Source organism: Neovison vison, chromosome 9 (assembly GCF_020171115.1).
Source record: "Neovison vison isolate M4711 chromosome 9, ASM_NN_V1, whole genome shotgun sequence".
In the NCBI taxonomy this organism is placed as follows: domain Eukaryota; kingdom Metazoa; phylum Chordata; class Mammalia; order Carnivora; family Mustelidae; genus Neogale; species Neogale vison.
The window spans coordinates 98,411,565-98,429,214 of NC_058099.1; the positions used below are offsets into that span (position 1 = coordinate 98,411,565).

General features: G+C 62.9%; 1 protein-coding gene across 2 annotated transcripts in view; it reads left to right on the top strand.

Moving 5' to 3' along the window:
* Positions 1–17,416, top strand: part of PHF2 (PHD finger protein 2) — a 69,042-nt gene extending 51,626 nt beyond the window's left edge. The window contains exons 8-22 of one of the 2 annotated variants that reach the window (XM_044266061.1): positions 236–323; positions 651–757; positions 1,869–1,960; positions 3,028–3,117; positions 3,705–4,073; positions 4,945–5,064; positions 5,482–5,597; positions 6,936–7,114; positions 7,203–7,273; positions 7,955–8,118; positions 12,113–12,387; positions 13,565–13,660; positions 14,042–14,151; positions 14,523–14,907; positions 15,525–17,416. In XM_044266061.1, coding sequence (XP_044121996.1) covers positions 236–323; positions 651–757; positions 1,869–1,960; positions 3,028–3,117; positions 3,705–4,073; positions 4,945–5,064; positions 5,482–5,597; positions 6,936–7,114; positions 7,203–7,273; positions 7,955–8,118; positions 12,113–12,387; positions 13,565–13,660; positions 14,042–14,151; positions 14,523–14,907; positions 15,525–15,613 — 2,351 coding nt within the window. In that variant the 3' untranslated portion in view covers positions 15,614–17,416. The remainder of the gene's footprint in view (positions 1–235; positions 324–650; positions 758–1,868; positions 1,961–3,027; positions 3,118–3,704; positions 4,074–4,944; positions 5,065–5,481; positions 5,598–6,935; positions 7,115–7,202; positions 7,274–7,954; positions 8,119–12,112; positions 12,388–13,564; positions 13,661–14,041; positions 14,152–14,522; positions 14,908–15,524) is intronic. The other variant, XM_044266062.1, reaches the window with a different exon arrangement.
* The last annotated feature ends 234 nt before the right edge of the window (positions 17,417–17,650 follow it).

Here is a 17,650-nt window from a genome sequence, read left to right on the forward strand (position 1 = left end):
GCTGGGCAGCTGACTTGGGGCAGGCGGGGCGGGTTACTTCAGCTCCTGGGTTGGTGCCAGACAGGAAAGCCAGCGTGGACGCAGGCTCTCCATCACAGGGCAGGAAGAGGGTGTGGGGGCCGCCAACCAGGGTGGACAGGGGCCCCAGGGCAGGCGGGATGACCTAAGCCCAAGCTGCAGCAGGGAGCCCTCCCTGAGGGCGAGGTCGAGGGCTAACCATGCCCCTGCCTTCCAGGCTGGATTTATGCCACGCTCACTCCCGTGGACTGCCTGGCCTTCGCGGGACATTTCCTGCACAGCCTGAGCGTGGAGATGCAGATGAGGTAGGCCCACACCTGCTGGGGTCCCTGTTGCCAGGCCAGCATGGTGGCACCCCCCGTTTGCCCTTGGGTGACCTGGTCCCTGGGAAGCCTCTGTGGCCCTTAGAGGGTGACGGGTGAGTTGAAAGGCCTCTCCCTGGGCACTGGCCCACAGGCTCACCCTCACGCAGGGCACTCGTTCCATGTGGTTCCCTGTTCCACCTACTGCAGAGGGGAGGCCTGAGTGGCGTAGCCTTGGTGTGGCCTTGCTGTGGCTATGACGTGGGTTCACCCTTAGTGTCACCTGCTCAGAGCCGAATGCCCTGGACAATTCTTTGCTATGGTTTCCAGAGCATATGAAGTGGAAAGGAGGTTGAAACTGGGCAGCCTGACCCAGTTTCCCAACTTTGAAACTGCCTGCTGGTACATGGGGAAGCACCTGCTGGAGGCGTTCAAAGGTATGGGTGTGCGGGTTGGCATCTCTGACGGTGGCTCCGGGTGGCTTGTTTGCGTGCGGAGCTCGGGGGCATGGGGGCGGGTGATGGCTGGGCCTTCGCGTGGCCAGAGCCCGGTCCGGGTTGAGCCCTGCAGGGCAGCACGAGGCTGGATGGTGCCCGCGCGGCTGTTGGTGTTTTTAAGAATGCCGGCTGGGATGTGTGTTCTCAGGCCTGGCGTGTGTCGCCTCACGAGATGGCCGGTGAGGCTCCCTGGGGAAGTTGAGAGGCCCTGGCTACAAGCTGAGGGACCCCTGTGGCATGCCTGTCCTCCTCCCTGGCCTTCAGGGTGGGTGCCTGGCTCCCAGCGGCTGGGCTGCGCTCCCCCTGCAGGCTGAAGCCACCTGGTCCGGAGTCCTTTGTACACCGGCTCCAGCCGGTGGGAAAGCTAAAGAGATGGACCTTGATCTTGGCTTGTCCGTCCCCATGTTGAGATCCCTGGGCTTCCCCCTGGCAGAGGGCGTTCCTAGGAGGGAGCCCACGGGGGCTGCACTCGGGGCTCCTGGCAGGGAGGTGGGATGGGAGCAGTGATGGCAGAGCCATACCCCGGGACGGCCTGACAGGGTGACCGCTGACCCGCTGGTTCCGCCCCTCTGCCAGGGGCCCAGAGAAGCAGCGGGGACCCGGTGGCTGAGAGATCTGACGGCTCTGCCCGCAGCTCCCTGGCCAGAAGGGGGCGCCTTGTCCCTTTTCTGCGGGGCTCGCCCAGCCTCCAAGGGTGTCTCGGGGGCTATGCTTGTCCCGGTGGCCACAGTGGGGGTCCCAGCCACCACAGCTGTGCAGGAGCACATGGGGAGTGGGTACACCTGTGGCCCCTCACTCCAGTGGGCCAGGGGACAGGCAGGGGGCGAGCTGGGCTGCCTGCCTGGGGGCCCCGGCGAATGGACAGTGGGAGGGCTGTCCTGCCCTGCACAGGGCGTCTCGGACAGGGCCCTGAGGTTCCAAGAGGGACCGTTGGCAGTTGGGCAGGTGGCAGTGGGTGGAGGTCCAGCCCTGACCCCGCCCCCTACCCACCATGTGAGATCGCCTGCAGGCGGCCACCCTCCCCTGACCCAACCCCTCTACCTCCCGCCAGGTTCTCACAAGTCTGGGAAGCAGCTGCCCCCTCATTTAGTCCAAGGAGCTAAAATTCTCAATGGTGCTTTTAGATCATGGACGAAAAAGCAGGTAGGGATGTGGGCCAGGTGTGTCCCCAACTAGAGGGGAGCGTGGCTGGTGGGGAGCCCTCCCCAGTGCTGGTCCTTCCTTTGCTGGGTGTCCCCCTGCCCACTTGTAGCAGGAGCTGGGTGCTGGGAAGCAGATCAGGGACTGAGGGATGGAGGTCAGGGGGCCTGAAGGGTCCGTGGAGGAGGGTGCGGGGTGGAGAGGGCGCTCAGTGCACCCGAGGGGTGGGGCTGGGTTAGGGTCAGGGCAGGACAGAGAATAGCCTCTTGACTTCCCTGGCTAGCCTAGGCATCAGCTCTGAAGTGGGTTTTACTCTCTGATGTAGGCCTCCCTTTGTACTGTGTCTCCCCATTGTGGCCCCTGTAGCACATGGCATTTTACCCCCCAAGTTACCCCTGATGGTATGCCCAATGCCTCCCCCCCGGGCCCACACCAGCAGCACTGTCCTGTCCCCAGCAGCGCTATCCTGTTCCCCCACATGGTCCCCGAAGCAGCACTGTCCCGTCCACCCCCCCCACGCCCCCCGCCCCCCGCCGCACCGAGCACTCCAGCAGTGCTGTCTGGTGACCTCCCAGGGCTGTCCTACAGCCACATATCTGGCCTCGAGGCCTGAAACCGTATCTGGTGTCCCTTCTCCCTCACCTCAGCCGTGTGGCCAATGGTAGCAGCCTTGTGCCCAGCAAGAGAGGATGGCCCATATCACTGCCCAGCTGCTGGTGGCCTGAGGCACCTCCTTCTCTCTGGGACTCTGTTACTCCCCCTGTGGAGAGGGGTGGTGGCAGGGCCCTCTTAACAGCTGATGTCCAGCGAGGGGCTGCCCAGTGCAGGACCCGTGCAGCCATTCTCTGCCTGCGGCAGCCCTTCTTACTTGCCCGTCTGGGCTGCTGGGCTGCTGGGTTGTTGGGCAGGACAGGACCTGGAGGGACAGTGTGGGTGAGTCCGGATGCCCGGCTGTCGAGCCTGCTTGGGGACCCTGTGAGTGGCAAGGGGCAGGGGCAGCATGGCCTGGGGTGGGTGGACGTTGGCTCCGGACACAGCTGACTGCTGGCCCCACGTGTGCTGCCCTTCAGGCTTTGGCAGAGCATGAGGACGAGCTCCCGGAGCACTTCAAGCCTTCCCAGCTCATCAAAGACCTCGCCAAAGAGATCCGCCTTAGCGAGGTAGGACTGACGCGGGGGGACGGCCAGCCCTGGCCCGGGGACCCTCTGCCTGCCTGCCAGGGACTGTCTGAGATGGCTCCTCCTGCGGCCCTCTAAGGCAGCGTCACTGGCGGGATGGGGACTCGAGGCACCTGTGGCTGCCCGTGGCCTCCCAGCCGGAGCTCCCCAGGTGGGTGGGGAGGGGTCTGGAGGCAGGACGGTTCCAGCCGCTGGAGACCCTCCCAGCCTCTTCATGCCATGGGGTAGAAGGGGGGCTCCACCAAGGAGGCGGAGGGGTCAAGTGGCTGATGCTGTAGACAAATGGCGCCTTGTCACACGGGTAACGTAGATGAGCGTGTCACACGATGCTGTAGGTAAACGTGTGTCACACAGTGATCGGACAGATGCGAGTGTGTCACACAGTGGTATGGACAGATGTGAGCGTGTCACACGAGAGCTGTAGGATAGATGTGAACATGTCTAGCGGGTGGTGTAGACAGATGTGTTGTATGACCGTGTGGGCGGAGGTCCTTTCTGTTGGAGCGTCAGCCACAGCCCGGGCTGAGGCCCTGCTGGAGGGAGGCCACCTCTCCTTCTCCTCTCCCTAGAATGCCTCCAAGGCCGCCCGACCCGAAGTGACCCCCGCCATCTCCTCAGATGAAGTCTGTTTCGGGGATCGGGAGAAAGAGGAGCCCCCGTCCCCTATTGAGGCCAGCCCTCCTCGGTCCTTCCTGGAGAAAGTGTCCAAAAAAAAGACTCCCAAAACCGTGAAGATGCCCAAGCCGTCCAAAGTTCCCAAGCCCCCCAAACCCCCCAAACCCCCGAAGCCCCCCAAGCCACTGAAGCTCAAGGATGGGGGCAAGAAGAAAGGGAAGAAGTGCAGGGGCGCGGCCTCGCCCACCATCCCCAACCTGGACCTTCTGGAGGCCCACACCAAGGAGGCGCTGACCAAGATTGAGCCTCCCAAGAAAGGCAAGGTAGGTAGCCGCAGCCTGCCGCCGGTGGCCGGAGGTCCGCAGATACCTCCCCTGTGGGGTGGAGCTGGGGCTGTGGAGTCCTTGTGCTGGAGGCTTGGGGCGGGTGGGCTGTGCCCCAGGGAGCTTGGCACAGTGGGGAGAGAGCCTCACGGGGAAGGTGGGGTCTGTGCTGGGACGGAGGGGCACCACACAGGATCGCCTGGAAGGACGAGCTGGCTGTATCGTCTCTGAGACCCAAGCACTGGCTGAGATCTGAAGGCGGGCCGGTGCCCGGTGGAGAGTAATAGGGAGGCGGAAAGGGGACAGATGATGTGGGCAGTTACTGGAGGGGCCTGGGCCCCTACAGGCCGTGAGAGAGGCAGACCTGGCCCTGGGGACCTACCCGTACGACCAGAGGCCCTGAAGTGTGGGCTTCGGGGCCATGAGCCCAAGACCAAGCCTCACTGAGTGATTTCCTGCTAGTGCAAGGTTGTTACCCACTTCTTAGCTGGGGGTGGGGGCGGGTCAGTGGTGGCCCTGGCTTACCAGGCTCACTAGGGCCGACATCACAGGCCTGCACTGGGGCACATCAATTGTCTCATCTTTAAGGCAAAGAGAATGGATGAACGAACAAATGAACAGATGGATGGATGGCAGGAAAGGGGGAGAGAGGAAGGAAGGAAAGAAGGGGGGGAGAGTGCAAGAATGGGTGGGTGGGTGATGGGTGGGTGATGGGTGGGTGATGGACGGACGCATGGGTGCATGGGCTGCTGCGTGTGGGCCTGCAGGAGGCAGGGGCTCTGTGCTGTGTGGCTCTTGCTTTGCCCTGTAGCCTCAGGGATCCTCGACACCCTCCTACGTCCACTGCTGGGTCATGACTGCTGTTTCCTAGGCCACAAAGAGTGTCCTGAGTGTGCCCAACAAGGAGGCAATCAGCTCGCAGAATGACATGGAGAGGCTAGAAATCCGAGAGCAAACTAAGAGCAAGTCAGAAGCCAAGTGGAAGTACAAGGTGAGGCGTGTGTGTGCAAGTGTGTGCAGGTGTGTGGACCTGCCCTCTGGGGGCCGTGTTCTGTGAGAAGGGGGTGGGGGTGTTGTGCATGGGCTTGGTGGTATGAGTGGAGGCGCGTTTCCTCCTGTCCCCAGGGCGGGCAGTGAAGGTGTGGGTGTAAGTGTGGCTTCTGTGGGGCCATCGTCCATAGGGTTGGGTGCCTTCTGGCCAAAGGGGCCAAGTGCATCACTGTCTGAGTTCATGGATAGCCCACCTTGAACTCACACTCCCTGGAGCCGAACCGTGCAGGGGCTGCAGAGAAGGGGGTTTCCAGGATGATACATCAGAGGGAGGAGGCTGGCCTGTCCAGGGTCCCAGCACCTCTGCCTACTGGTTGCCTGTGTGGGGCTCAAGGACGGTCCTGGGTTTGCTTTTCAGAACAGCAAACCTGACTCCCTACTGAAGATGGAGGAAGAGCAGAGGCTGGAGAAGTGCCCTTTGTCAGGGGGCAAGGACCCCAAGTTCTCATTCTCCTTCAACAAGAGACTGCTGGGGTATGTGCGTCCTCATGCACACGTGCCCCTCCCCCGTCACACGTGCACCACCCCCCCCACACACACATGCCCTCACAGAGGGCTTCCCAGGTGAGGCTCACCTCCTGAGCAGGCAGACCCCTTCCCTGCCTCCCAGGCTCATAGCTCTGATGGGTGGGGATGGGGGTGGTGCAGAGGGGAAGAGCGTGACTCGACAGCTATTAGCCCAGTTGCTGTCCTGGGCTGGGTAGGGTGGGTCAGGGTCCCGGCCTTGGGCCCAGAGAGCAGTGTGAACCCGCTATTCTCAAGTGTACCTAAAATTATGGCTGAGATGGGGGCTATGGAGGAAAAATCTCTGGGGCCTCTGGGGCCTGAGAAATCAGGGGGGCTTCCTGGAGGTGGGGGGGCACTGAGCTGACAGGTGGAGCACCCAGCCTGGCAGGGCATGTGTGTGTGGGAGTGGGCATGTCTGCGTCTAGACTGTGGAATGGGTGTGTGTCTGCTGACCAGCTTCGCAAGCCAGCCACCCCTCGCCTGCTGAGAAGCCTGGACCAGCCATGCACTTGCTTGTTGAGTCTCAAGTTGGGGTGTGTGCCCCTCGGCGGGGAAGTGGCGCATCCCAGTGGGAAGGGGGCCAGCATTTTGCCATGGGCTTCAGTGTCCTTGCAGGTGGTGGGGAAATGGGGCCCTGCAGAGCCGGGTGCGATGGGGCGTCATACCGGAGGCCTCTTAGCATCGTGCTGAGGCTGCTCTGCCAACAGGTGGGATGGGGGTGGTCCGAGGGCCCCGTTGCCCTACCTCGTGGCCCTAAGCACATTGTTGATGGATCTGAAGGTCAGGTGCCGGGCCCCAGGGGCGTTGGGGACGCATTTGGCAGCGGCAGGTGACAGCAGCGGGTGACAGCAGCGGGTGCTCCTGCTCCGTCCACTCCCACAGGGCTCCCTGCCGCCTGGGAGTGAGAGCCCCCATTGGCAGCCGATGCAGGCCCTGTCCTGGCCCACTGTCCTCATTGCTGGGTGCGGCCAGAGCCCTGCCTTGCGCTGACAGGAAGGCCCATACGAAAGATCGCGCAATTTATTTCTCTGAAATAGCCATGAGGGGAGCCCAGGCTATCGGCGCTGGCTCCGTCTGAAACTGAGCTTGTGCTGGACCCCAGGGCAGGGGGCGGTGAGGGGCACGCCTTCTAATAGCCCAAGAAAGGGCCGGGCATGCACCCCGGGGCCACGCGCCGTCCTCGCCGGGGCCACAGTGGCTGGGAGGAGGCTGTGGGATGGGGACGTGTGTGGCCAGCGGCTGGTCCTCTGAGGCCCGGGATGGAGTGCAGGGGGAGCACTGAATGACTCACTCGTGCCGCCCCAGCTCCAAGGCCCTCAAGCCGCAGCCCAGCCCAGGCGTGTTTGGGGCCGTGCAGAGCTTCAAGGAGGACAAGCCCCCGCCGGTGCGGGACGAGTACGAGTACGTGTCGGACGACGGGGAGCTCAAGATCGACGAGTTTCCCATCAGGAGGAAGAGGAGCGCCCCCAGGAGAGATCTGTCTTGTGAGTGAGGGAGCGAGGGTGGGGAGTGAGGTGGGGAGCGGGCCGTGGTCCCGAGGCCTCTGCCAGACGCACGTCTGCTGTGTTTCAGTCTTGCTGGACGGGAAGGAGCCACTGCCCACGCCCGCCTCAAAGCCAAAGCTGGACTCGGCACTCTACAAGGTAAGGACGTGGGTGCTGGGCCCCAGGAGGCCAAGCCAGGGGTCCTTCCCTTTCTCGGGCAGTCCCGCCATGCAGTGGGACGGGCCTCACGGCTTGGCGTGGGGACTGCGAAAGGGGTCACCTTCTGCCTTGTCTCCGGCATTTTCACGGGGAGGGTGGCCTGGGTTCTGGCCATGGGCCCCACAGAGCAGGGATGAAGACGGAGCACACGGAAGTCCGTGGGTCTCAGTGAGTGGCCGCCCCGCCCTCAAAGATAACGAATGGGGAGATGTGGGGCCAGGCCTTGCTTTGTGCTGTGGGAGCTGAAGTCAGGCCACCTCCAACCCAGGACACGGAGGCTGTTTCCAAGGAGGCCAGGGTCCCCACAGAGCCAGCAGCCAGGGCCTGACTGGGGTCCCCGAGCACGGGCGTGAGCTCCCATCTGCTTCCTGCCCAGCCACACGGCTCCTCTCGCATCTGTGGTCAGAATTGGGGCTCATGGGGCCACAGGGCAGGGCGTGAAGATCGCTCTGCCTTTGGGGAGGCCGGCAGTCCCAGCAGAAAGCCCTGGCCCCAGCCCTGCCCGCGGTGCGCATTCCAAGGGCCAGCTCCTCGCAGACTTGGAGAAACGTCTTTTTATGGCCAAAGGGAACCAGTAGCTCTCCCCCAAACTGCCTCTGACCTGTGGCTTCATCCCCGCAGCAGAGTGACGACTCCTCTGACGAGGGCTCGCTGCACATCGACACAGACACCAAGCCCACCCGCAACGCCAAAGTGAAGAAGGAGGGCGTGGGCTCGGCGGCGGGCATCCTGGACCTGCTGCAGGCCAGCGAGGAGGTCGGAGCGCTTGAGTACAACCCCAACAGGTGTGCAGAGGGCCCGGGCCCTGTGCAAGGTGGGGCGTGGTGGTGGTAGCAGTGGGCGTGAGGGGGCAACCTGGGCCCCCTCCGGAGTCAGGGCAGCCAGAGCAGGACTCCGCCCCAGCAGGGGTGGTGCCGGACCGCCAGGGCGATGAGTGGGGGCTGGGTCCACTGGCCCCCAAGGTCTGTGGAGCTCCTGGATGTGTAGATGGGGGGAGCCTGAGAGACGTCTGTAGGGGCTGCCCTCCTCGGGAGTCAGTGGAGGAGCAGGGCTGGGCTCTGGGCAAGGGCACTTGGTGTCTCTGGGACCCAGCGCGGCAGAGACCTCACCCAGAGGGAGGGAGACGGTCGCCTCCGAGCTTGGGGACAGAAGAGCCGAGAGGTGGGGCTGGAGCTGCTGGGTTCCCAGGTGACCACACCCAAGCCAGATGGCCCCGAGCCACGGGTGCGTCCAGGGAGCCCGCTCGCTGCAGCCGGAGAGGCCCGGGTGGCAGGGTCCCTCCGGCCCAGTCCTGCCCAGCCCAGGACCCTGATGGATGGATGGACCCCTCTGCGCGTTGTTGGATGAAGGGCCTCCGCTCGTTTCTGTGGTGATGGTCCTGATTGAAGACTCTCCATCCAGTTAAACTTGGTTTTTAAGCTTTGTGGTTGGTTTTTTTTTACAGGGGATTTTCACAAGTACCGCAGACGTAACTGAGGGGTCAGGGCGTCCCCAACAGGGGACCTCTACTGCCCTGCTCATCCTTGGGACAGCAGCAAGTCTCAGCAGGACAGCTGGGTCAAGGGCACGCTGCCAGGAGGCGGCCCGGGCAGGGCCAGAATCCCCTGTCTGCCTGATGACAGACCCCGGGGGTGGGGACTCCAGAAGGTCCCCCGTGCGGTCCCCCGTGCTGGGTGGTGACGTCCGGCAGGGGTGACCTGCCTGAGGAAGGTGGGGCTCACACGGCCTGAGCAGTGCTCGGCCCTCTCAATCTGCCTCCAAACCTGGGTCCAGAATCAAGGTCCCAGAGCTGCACAAGCTGGCAAGGAGGCCGCACCGTTGGCTGGCGTCAGACGCTGGAGCCCAGGGAAGCGGATTAGGCTGTGTTGGGAAGGGCTTCTGCTGGTGAAACGGCTGGCCTTCTTTCGGGAATGTCTGTGGTGTGCGCCGGGCTGGGTTCCCAGACAGCCAGAGACACCTTCTCTCTGGGGGCGCAGCAGGGGGCTGGGGGTGTTGGCAACCCTCCTGGTGGCCCTCTGAGTGTGCACCCCCGCTCAGTGCCCAGGGCTTTCTGTCCATCTGCAGACATGGGCCCCTCTCGGGCAGATGTGCTATGTCAGGACCCTGGCCTGAGGCCCCTGTGCTGGGGGCAGTCGACCTGTGACCCCCTTTCCAGGAGCGGCCCTGTGGCATGGGCTCAGCCCCAGGGAGGAGGGTGGCCAGCGTGTAGGTGTGCTGCTCACGGCTTTGCAGACATGCACATGTGCCCTCACACCCGCCCGCGTGTGTGCGCACGTGCCTGCCAGGCCCACCCCTGCTGCCTGCCGCGGGCAGTTCCTCTCCAGTCTCCCCCGTTTGGAGAGCAGGTCAGTTTTTGATGGTCCGTTTGCTCTGTTTTAAGTTTTCACTGTTGTGAAAAAAACAGCTGAAAAAAAATGGAGGGAAATATGTTAATTTCTTGTGGATGGTTTGTGGAGTGTTCACTGCGGGGGGTGAGGGGAGAGGATTCTGGTATGATAATTGGAGGATTAAGAGATTATTTTCCATGTGTGTTGCTTCGACTTTGCCCCTTGATTCGCCGGCCCATGTGGGTAGACCGGCGGCCCATGCCACGTGCGGCCCTGGGCTCCACTGGCCTCCTCTCGGGGGTGGCGGAGCTGGGCTGGGACCACGCTGGCTCCGGGGGGGGCGCTCGCGGTGGGTGTCCTGGCCCCCTGCCCTCCCGTCCCTGTGGGAAGCCTGGTGTCTTCCCAGCCTTGGTGGGGCCACATCCACGCCCGAGAGCCGAGCGTCGTGGGTGCTGGGCCAGCTGGGGGCTCCCGCTGTTTCCGTGCAGGTCGGCAGTCTGGTGCAACAATGAGACGCTGTGTGTTCCTGGTTGGACCTGGACAGCCCTTTGGCTGCGCAGCTTGGACGGGGCAGGCAGCATCACGGGGGTGGGGCAGAGGGGCCAGGAGCTCCCGACTCCGCAGGGGGTCTGCCCAGACTGATTTTCCCACTCTTCTGGCTTTGGAACTGCAGTCCTATTTGGTTCCGGTAGAAACCAGAACACTGTGGTCCAGTGTGTCTGGGATGGGGCCTGGGGAGATGGTGTTTGTGGAGGGCTGCCTGTGGGAGGAGGCCAGAGCCCTTGCCCTGGACCCCAGGTATGACCAGCAGGACCGCTTCTGTCCCAGCTTGCTTCACGGGGCCCCCAGGACCTGGGCGGACGGTTTGTGTTTGTGCTCCCTGGGGGCCAACTCAGTCTCCCCAGCCCCAGGCTTGGGAAGCTCTCATTTCTGAGTGGGGACACATGCCCCTTTCATTTTAACGGTCTTACTAAATGTGCATCCAGCACTTGGTGGTGGGGGTTGGGGGGGCGTGGTGTGAGAGCCGACGAGATGTACATGTTGCAGAACCCCCCCAGAAGGGTGTGTGTGCACTGACACTTCGGGTATTGCTTTGGGGTCACAGTAGCCCTGAAAGTTGGTTGATCCCCTGGGGGGCACATGGGGCAGGCAGGGTGGGGGCGGTGCTGGAGGTGAAACATAGGATGGGGCCCTGCAGTTGCTCCTTGGGCCTTTTGGGTCTGTGATGGGGAGGAGGCCTAAGCCAGCCTATGGGTCCCTCACCCCATATCTGGCTCCTGCTCTTGTCTCCTGGGGGTCCAGGGAGTGGAAGGAGGGTCTGCTTAGGAGTGCCCGATGCAGTGGTTTGACTGGGGGCCCCGCAGGCCAGGATGGGCTATCCCCAGTGGCCCACAGGCTGGGGTGAGAGGCAAGGACAAGGGCCAGAAACAGCCCCCGAGGGCAGCTGCCTGCTGGGCCAGGGCCACTGGGAGCTTCCTGGGCTGAGCTGAGGAGGTCCCCTGAGGAGGCCCAGAAGGATCCCAAGGGAGGGTTTGCTGGGCTGAGAAGGAGAGTGAAGCTTCTGGAGGAGCCCGGGCCTGGGCTTGGAGATCTCTCTACGCGTAGCCATATCCAGGACCCTGCTGTGCACGGGGGTGGCGAGGGGGCCTGCCTCTCCTTCCCAGAGCCCAGGCCAGCAGAGAGTACGGGGCCAGGTGGTGGCACAGCCTCACTGGGTCCTGGAGGGAGGGGAGCTGCTGTAACTGGGAGGAGGTGGGGGGTGGGCAAGAGGGCAGGGCACTGGGGGCAGTGGGTGCCGGGGTCAGGTCAGCACAAGGTGGCATTGGGAAAGGATCTGAGCTGTTGTGTGGCCATCAGATAAAGAACAGGTGGGAGAGAGAAGTTGTGGTCAGAGACAGGAATGGACGTCCCTCTCTCTGCCCCCTCCTCTCCCTTACGCCTCCTTATGTCCCTTATGTGCCCTTCTCTGTCCCTGTAGAGAGAGTGGGGGCAGAGAGCTGGCCTTTTTTAAGTGGGAGTCATCAGCTACCACTCTGTTGTACCCCAAGCTCTCTTCTGACCACTTGGTGGGAGGGTGCGTGGGCTGTGGGCCTGGATGGGGTGCTGTGGGCTGTGGGGTGTGGGCTGTGAGCTGAGTGCTGTGTGCCGTGGACTGAGAGCCATGAGCTGTGGGCTGTGGGCTGAGTGCCTTAGGCTATATGCGGTGAATACCAGGGCTCTGGGCTGAGTGCTACGGGCTATGGGCTGTGGGCTAAGTGGCATGGGTTGTGGGCTGTAGGCTGAGTGCTGTGGGGCACGGGCTGTGGGCTGAGCCATGGGGTATGGGCTGTGGCCCGAGTGCCGTGGGCTGTAGGCTGAATGCCGTGGGCCACGGGCCATGGGCTGAGTGCCGTGGGCCGTGGGCCGAGTGCCGTGGGCCGTGGGCTGAGTGCCTGTCTCTCTGTGCCTCCAGCCAGCCCCCAGCCTCCCCCAGCACGCAGGAAGCCATTCAGGGAATGCTGTCCATGGCCAACCTGCAGGCCTCTGACTCCTGCCTGCAGACCACGTGGGGCGCCGGCCAGGCCAAGGGCAGCTCGCTGGTGGCCCACGGTGCCCGGAAGAACGGGGGTGGCGGCAAGAGTGCGGGCAAGCGGCTGCTGAAGCGGGCAGCCAAGAACAGCGTGGACCTGGACGATTATGAAGAGGAGCAGGACCACCTAGACGCCTGCTTCAAGGACTCGGACTACGGTGAGCCCTGTGGGGGTGCGGGCGGGCTCTGGCCTGCCCCCTGGGGCCTCCCCGCGGTGCCGCTGGGGCTCGTCCTTGTGCCAACCCCTGGCCGTTCTTTAGGACATGGAGAAGTCGGCCTGAGGAAGCATGTAACTCGGTGGAGGGCATGCCGTAGTCACCACCCAGAAGGAAATCCGCCCCGGCCCCTTCCCCGGGTCTCCCCGTCCGCGTGCATCGGGTCCTGGGTGCAGGCGGTCCTTCACGGGCTCTTCACGGCCCCACATGTGCCCATGTCCGCTGCCGGTAGACGCCTGGTGGCTTCCTCCTCTCGGCCACTGTGATCACTGCTGCTGTGAATGCGGGTGCAGGGGTCATTGTGTGCCCATGGCCATGGTGCCCCCAGGCAGGGACCTGGGAGGGGGCGTGCTGGGTTGAGGGTCCATTCCCATGTTGCCTTCTGAGGACCAGACCCCCATCCCCCACGTGACCATATATTCACAGACACGTTGAGACCCCATCTGCTCTGCGTGTCTCTGTGTGGATAACAACATTGAGGCCCAGAGTGGCCCACATCTGAGGGGGGCAGAGCAGGGACCCTGAGGGGCATGACCCCTCACGCCCTACCCCAGTCCTCCGGGCCCCGCACATGCAGGGCTCAGGAATGCGCAGCTGCCTGCGTGCTCGGCCTGCCCCTCGGGGATGTGTAGGGCCCCGAGGTGTGCGACATGCTGGCCCCGGTGGTGCAGGGTCTGCCTTTGGTGTGGTCCTGATGCCCTGCGCTCACACTCCTGCCCCTGGAGCGCCCTCCTAAGGAGAGGCTGGCGGGGCCCCAGCTGGTGGACAGACAGCAGGGAGCCCCTCTTCTAGCCTCCTGTGAGGGGTGGGCAGGCCCTGGGTGCCAGGACACAGCTGTAGTGGAGGCACCTGGGAGTCGCCCAGGGCTCCTGGATGGGGCTCCGTCATCGCACACTCGCTCCGATGGACTTGGGATGTTTTCTCCTCCGACAGCTGCAGAGAAGGAAGCAGTGGACACTGCAGCCAGGCTGGGGCGGGACCTGTGGGGGCTGCCAGGGCCTCTTGTCTGACGAATCCCTGCCCTCCCTGGGGCTGCCTGTGCCTGTGCGTGTGGTCTACCTGAAGCCCCCATCCCCCAGTGGCACTGCCGGCTCAGGCCTTTCTCCCTCTGCCCCCCTAGTTTACCCCTCTCTGGAGTCTGACGAGGACAGTCCGGTCTTCAAGTCCCGGTCCAAGCGGAGGAAAGGCTCTGACGATGCTCCCTACAGTCCCACAGGTAGTGCTGTGGGCAGCGCATCCCCTGCCCATCCGTCTGGCTTGAGAACTGTGGGCCCCCTGGCACTGTGAGGGGCGCTGGTGGGGCTGGCTGCCTGCGGGAGCCTGACCGGGGCTCCGAGGAGGCCAGCCAGCCCTTCACCTAGTTCATCCCGTCTTTGCACCTGGCTGGGTCATGGCCGCCAGTGGGGTGGAGGTCTGGTCCACTGTCCGTGTGACCCCTGCCTGCTCTCCTGTCTTGCTGGCATGGGGGCCCTTCCCATTGGGGCTCATGTTGACCCTCCCCATGACTCAGGGACAGACTGGGGCGGGGTCAAGGAGGCTGGGAGGTGTTTCAGGGGATGGGTGGCCGCTCCAGGCAGGGTGGTGTTCTCTCCCACAGCGAGGGTCGGCCCGTCGGTGCCAAGGCAGGACAGGCCTGTGCGTGAGGGCACCAGAGTAGCCTCCATCGAGACCGGGCTGGCAGCTGCCGCCGCCAAGCTGTCCCAGCAGGTGAGGAGGGGCCCTGCCTGGGCTCAGGCTCCCCAGATGCCTCTGCTCCTTCCGGCCCTATGGCCAGCCTGCCCAGGCTGGGAGCTGTCACAGGGTTGGGGACGTCTGAGTACTGCTGAGCCCTGGCAGTGCGCGGCTGGGGAGGTGGGAGCTGGCAGTGGGTCCCCCGGCAGCTCTGAGTCTGTTGGGGGGGGTATGAGGGGGGGTGAGGGGGCAGAGGACACGTCCCCTCGTGCAGGGGGCATGCTGGTCTGCACACAGGCCCCGGCGCTTCTCTAGGGTTTGCGGTGAGCGGGCGTGGGCCTATCCCTTTTTGCTGCTGGGGACCAGCTCTTTGGCGTCTGAAGTTGGCTCCTATGCTTCCTTCAAAGGAGGAGCAGAAGAGCAGGAAGAAAAAGAACACCAAAAGGAAGCCGGCTCCCAACACCCCCTCCCCCTCGGCCTCGGCCTCCACCACGTCGGCCTCCACCACGTCGGCCTCCACCACGTCGGCCTCCACCACCCCGGCCTCCACCACCCCGGCCTCCACCACCCCGGCCTCCACCAGCACGGCCAGCAGCCAGGCCTCACAGGAGGGCAGCTCGCCCGAGCCGCCGCCCGAGGCGCACAGCAGCAGCCTGGCGGATCACGAGTACACCGCAGCCGGAGCCTTCTCAGGGGCCCAGGCTGGCCGTGCCTCCCAGCCCATGGCCCCTGGGGTCTTCCTCACACAGAGGCGGCCCTCTGCGTCATCCCCCAACAACACCGCTGCCAAAGGTACCGTGCCCGCGCGGGCAGCCCAGCTCTCGGTCAGCACTGCAGGGACCACGGGCTGCTCTGTCTCACCGTGGCCCTGTGTCTGTAGCCACGTGCTTGGCTAGTGTGGGGAAGAAACGGTCCCTCTCAAGACCAAAAGCTACGGTCCCTCATGGGGCAGAGGCTGGGCTGGTGGCCTCAGCACTGGAGCCTGGCTTGGAGTTGGGGTGTGGTTAGCTGTTTGCTGAGGGTTCTCTGGGCGGGGCGTGAGGGGATCCAGGGTCCCCTACGTGATTTGGCGGTGGGACTGCCTACTAGGTCCCTTAGATTCTCACTCTCCCCAGGCCCCTGATCTGTCCGTATCCTGGCCATAAGACCCAGCTGGCCATGGACACGAGGAGCGTGGCTCCTGCTGCCAGGTGGAAGGATGGGCCTCACTCTGGAGTGATGCTGTCCCTTGTCCCTGTCAGCGCAGCCTCAGGCAGGGCACTCTGCTGGCCACTGGTGGTTCTGCAGGGACTGGAGTGGCCGGGGCTCAGGTCTCGGAGGTCCATCTTCCGGAGACAACGGGGGTCTAGTAGGGGCTCCTCTGGTCTCTCGCTCACCTGGCATTTTCCCATCTCCTTCCCTGCCTGCAGGAAAACGTACAAAGAAGGGCATGGCCACGGCCAAGCAGAGGCTTGGGAAAATTTTGAAAATTCATCGGAACGGAAAACTGCTCCTTTAAAGTTTGGAAAGCCAGGATCCTTCCGCTCCGCTCAGGACCCCCGGAGCCCCGCTAGAACATCAGCCCCCAGGAGGGTGGCCGTGCTGCCTCACCCCGGGGAGGGCCTGGCCCCCTCCCGGCCGCCACTCCCCCCATACGAGCATCTGTTACTTCAGCAGGCGGAGCTCACCGAAGTGGACAGACATCCTTTCTCAAGTTGCTTAGAGTGACCAGTTCCCGAAACTCAGCCCTGCCCGTTTGAGGACCATTCCAGTTTCAGGAGAGCCTCCGGGCACCCCTGAGTGTGGGTGTGATCGCAGGGCTTCTGCAGCTCTGCTGGGAGCACGAGTCCTTTGAGGAAGGAGGAGTGAGCCAAAGCTCACCAGGCCCAGAGTCTGAGCTGGCCACAGGCTGGTAGCCTCCAGAGGCTTAAAAAAGGCAAAGAACACTAGAGAGGAAGAGGAGGAGAAAGTGGGGTCTTATGTGCCCCCCTACTCTTCCCGAGTGATTCTCAGACAGTCCAGAGAGCGTGCGGCCCGGCCAGGAGAGGGGCCTCTGTGCTCCCCGGCCGGTGGCCGGCGGGCCGGATGGTGGGTGTCGTGCCCCGAATGGCCAGGGCCTTTCTTGGGATGCTGGGGCCGGCAGCAGGGTCAGTGTGTTAGTGGGTGGGGGCGCCGTGATGGGGTCCCCCTGGAAGGGTCAGGCCCAGCCACGACGTGGGGCCTAGGGGCCCGGGCTAAGCCATGTGGGTGGGCCCCCGCTGCCTCACCGGCTACACTCCGAGAAGCACTTCTCAGCTGAGACACCCCGCCTGGCGGGGCGGATGGCGGCGCGGCGGCCCGAGGACGCGGGGCCCGGCACGTCTGTCTGTCATCTGTCCGTGTTTGGTGTCGAGTCCCTGGGTGGACCCTGGACCGAATGTCCGCCCGTCGACACAGAGGGGCTGGAGTTGTTTCTCAGGCAATCCTGTATTTTAATTTTAGATCTATCTCCTGAAGCATATTTTTCATAGAATGTAGCGTGTAAATAGCTTTTTCAATAACTTCTTTTTTATAAGAGTAAAAGTATCTTTAGGAATTTCTTTCTAGAGAGTCCGTCATTAACATTTATACAAGTTTTTTGCCGAGTATGATGAACACTTGGTTTTTGCCTTCCTTCTTTCTGTTTCCTGTTCCTGTTGGTGTTACTTTTTTCTTTTAGGAACTAAGGTATTGCCTGAAAAACAAGTGGGTGTGTGTGGAGCCTTCTGTCTGTCTTTGCAGCAGCAGCCGTGCGTGAGACCCGCTCCAGACGCGCCGGGAGAGGGCTCGACTCGGACACCAGCTCTTTCTTTCCTTCTCGTTGGCGAAGGGGGTGGGGATGCAGTTATTTTACTTAGCACCTTGTGAAGTGTTTCTGTGTTTTGTGATGCTGTAATTTATTAATGTTTGTAGCTTTTTATATTTGTACATTTCTTATGAGCTTTGTTTATACGCCTGTCCCCGGGGGCCGTGTCCGCGAGGCACGGCCCCGAGGCTGGCTGGCAAGCTCGCCGGGCGCTGGCTGCGCTCACTGTGCCGTCCTGGCGTCCGCGAGGCTTCCTTTCCCGTCCTTGTTGAACATTTATATAATCTAACCCGGCCATCCAGCTGTTCTCTCTCTTTTATTTTTTAAAATTTATTATTATTATTATTTGGCAACATGTACATTTCTAACAAAGTTTACCGTGGCTATTAAAGTGTTTTATTTCCCAATTCATATTACTCTTGTATCGAGTCCCTAAGGTCTAAGGCAGCTTAGATCAAAGTTTTAAAAGAGTAAAAATATTTCAGGTTTTGTACAGAACCCTGTCTGTGTCATTCCTGCTCATTGGCCAGCGGCGGCTCCCGTGGTGGGGGTGGCGAGAGGGAGCCCCAGGGGGCGCAGGCCCAGACCGGAGATGCGGGGGCCAGCCATCCCCTCGGAAAGCGTGCTCTGCCCTGCACCCCAAAGCTGCAGCTCCTGGCACCAGCCTGCAGGAGCTGCCAGAAGAGCCCATGGGGACAGGCAGCCTTTTGAGGCCTGGCATCTATCCATCCG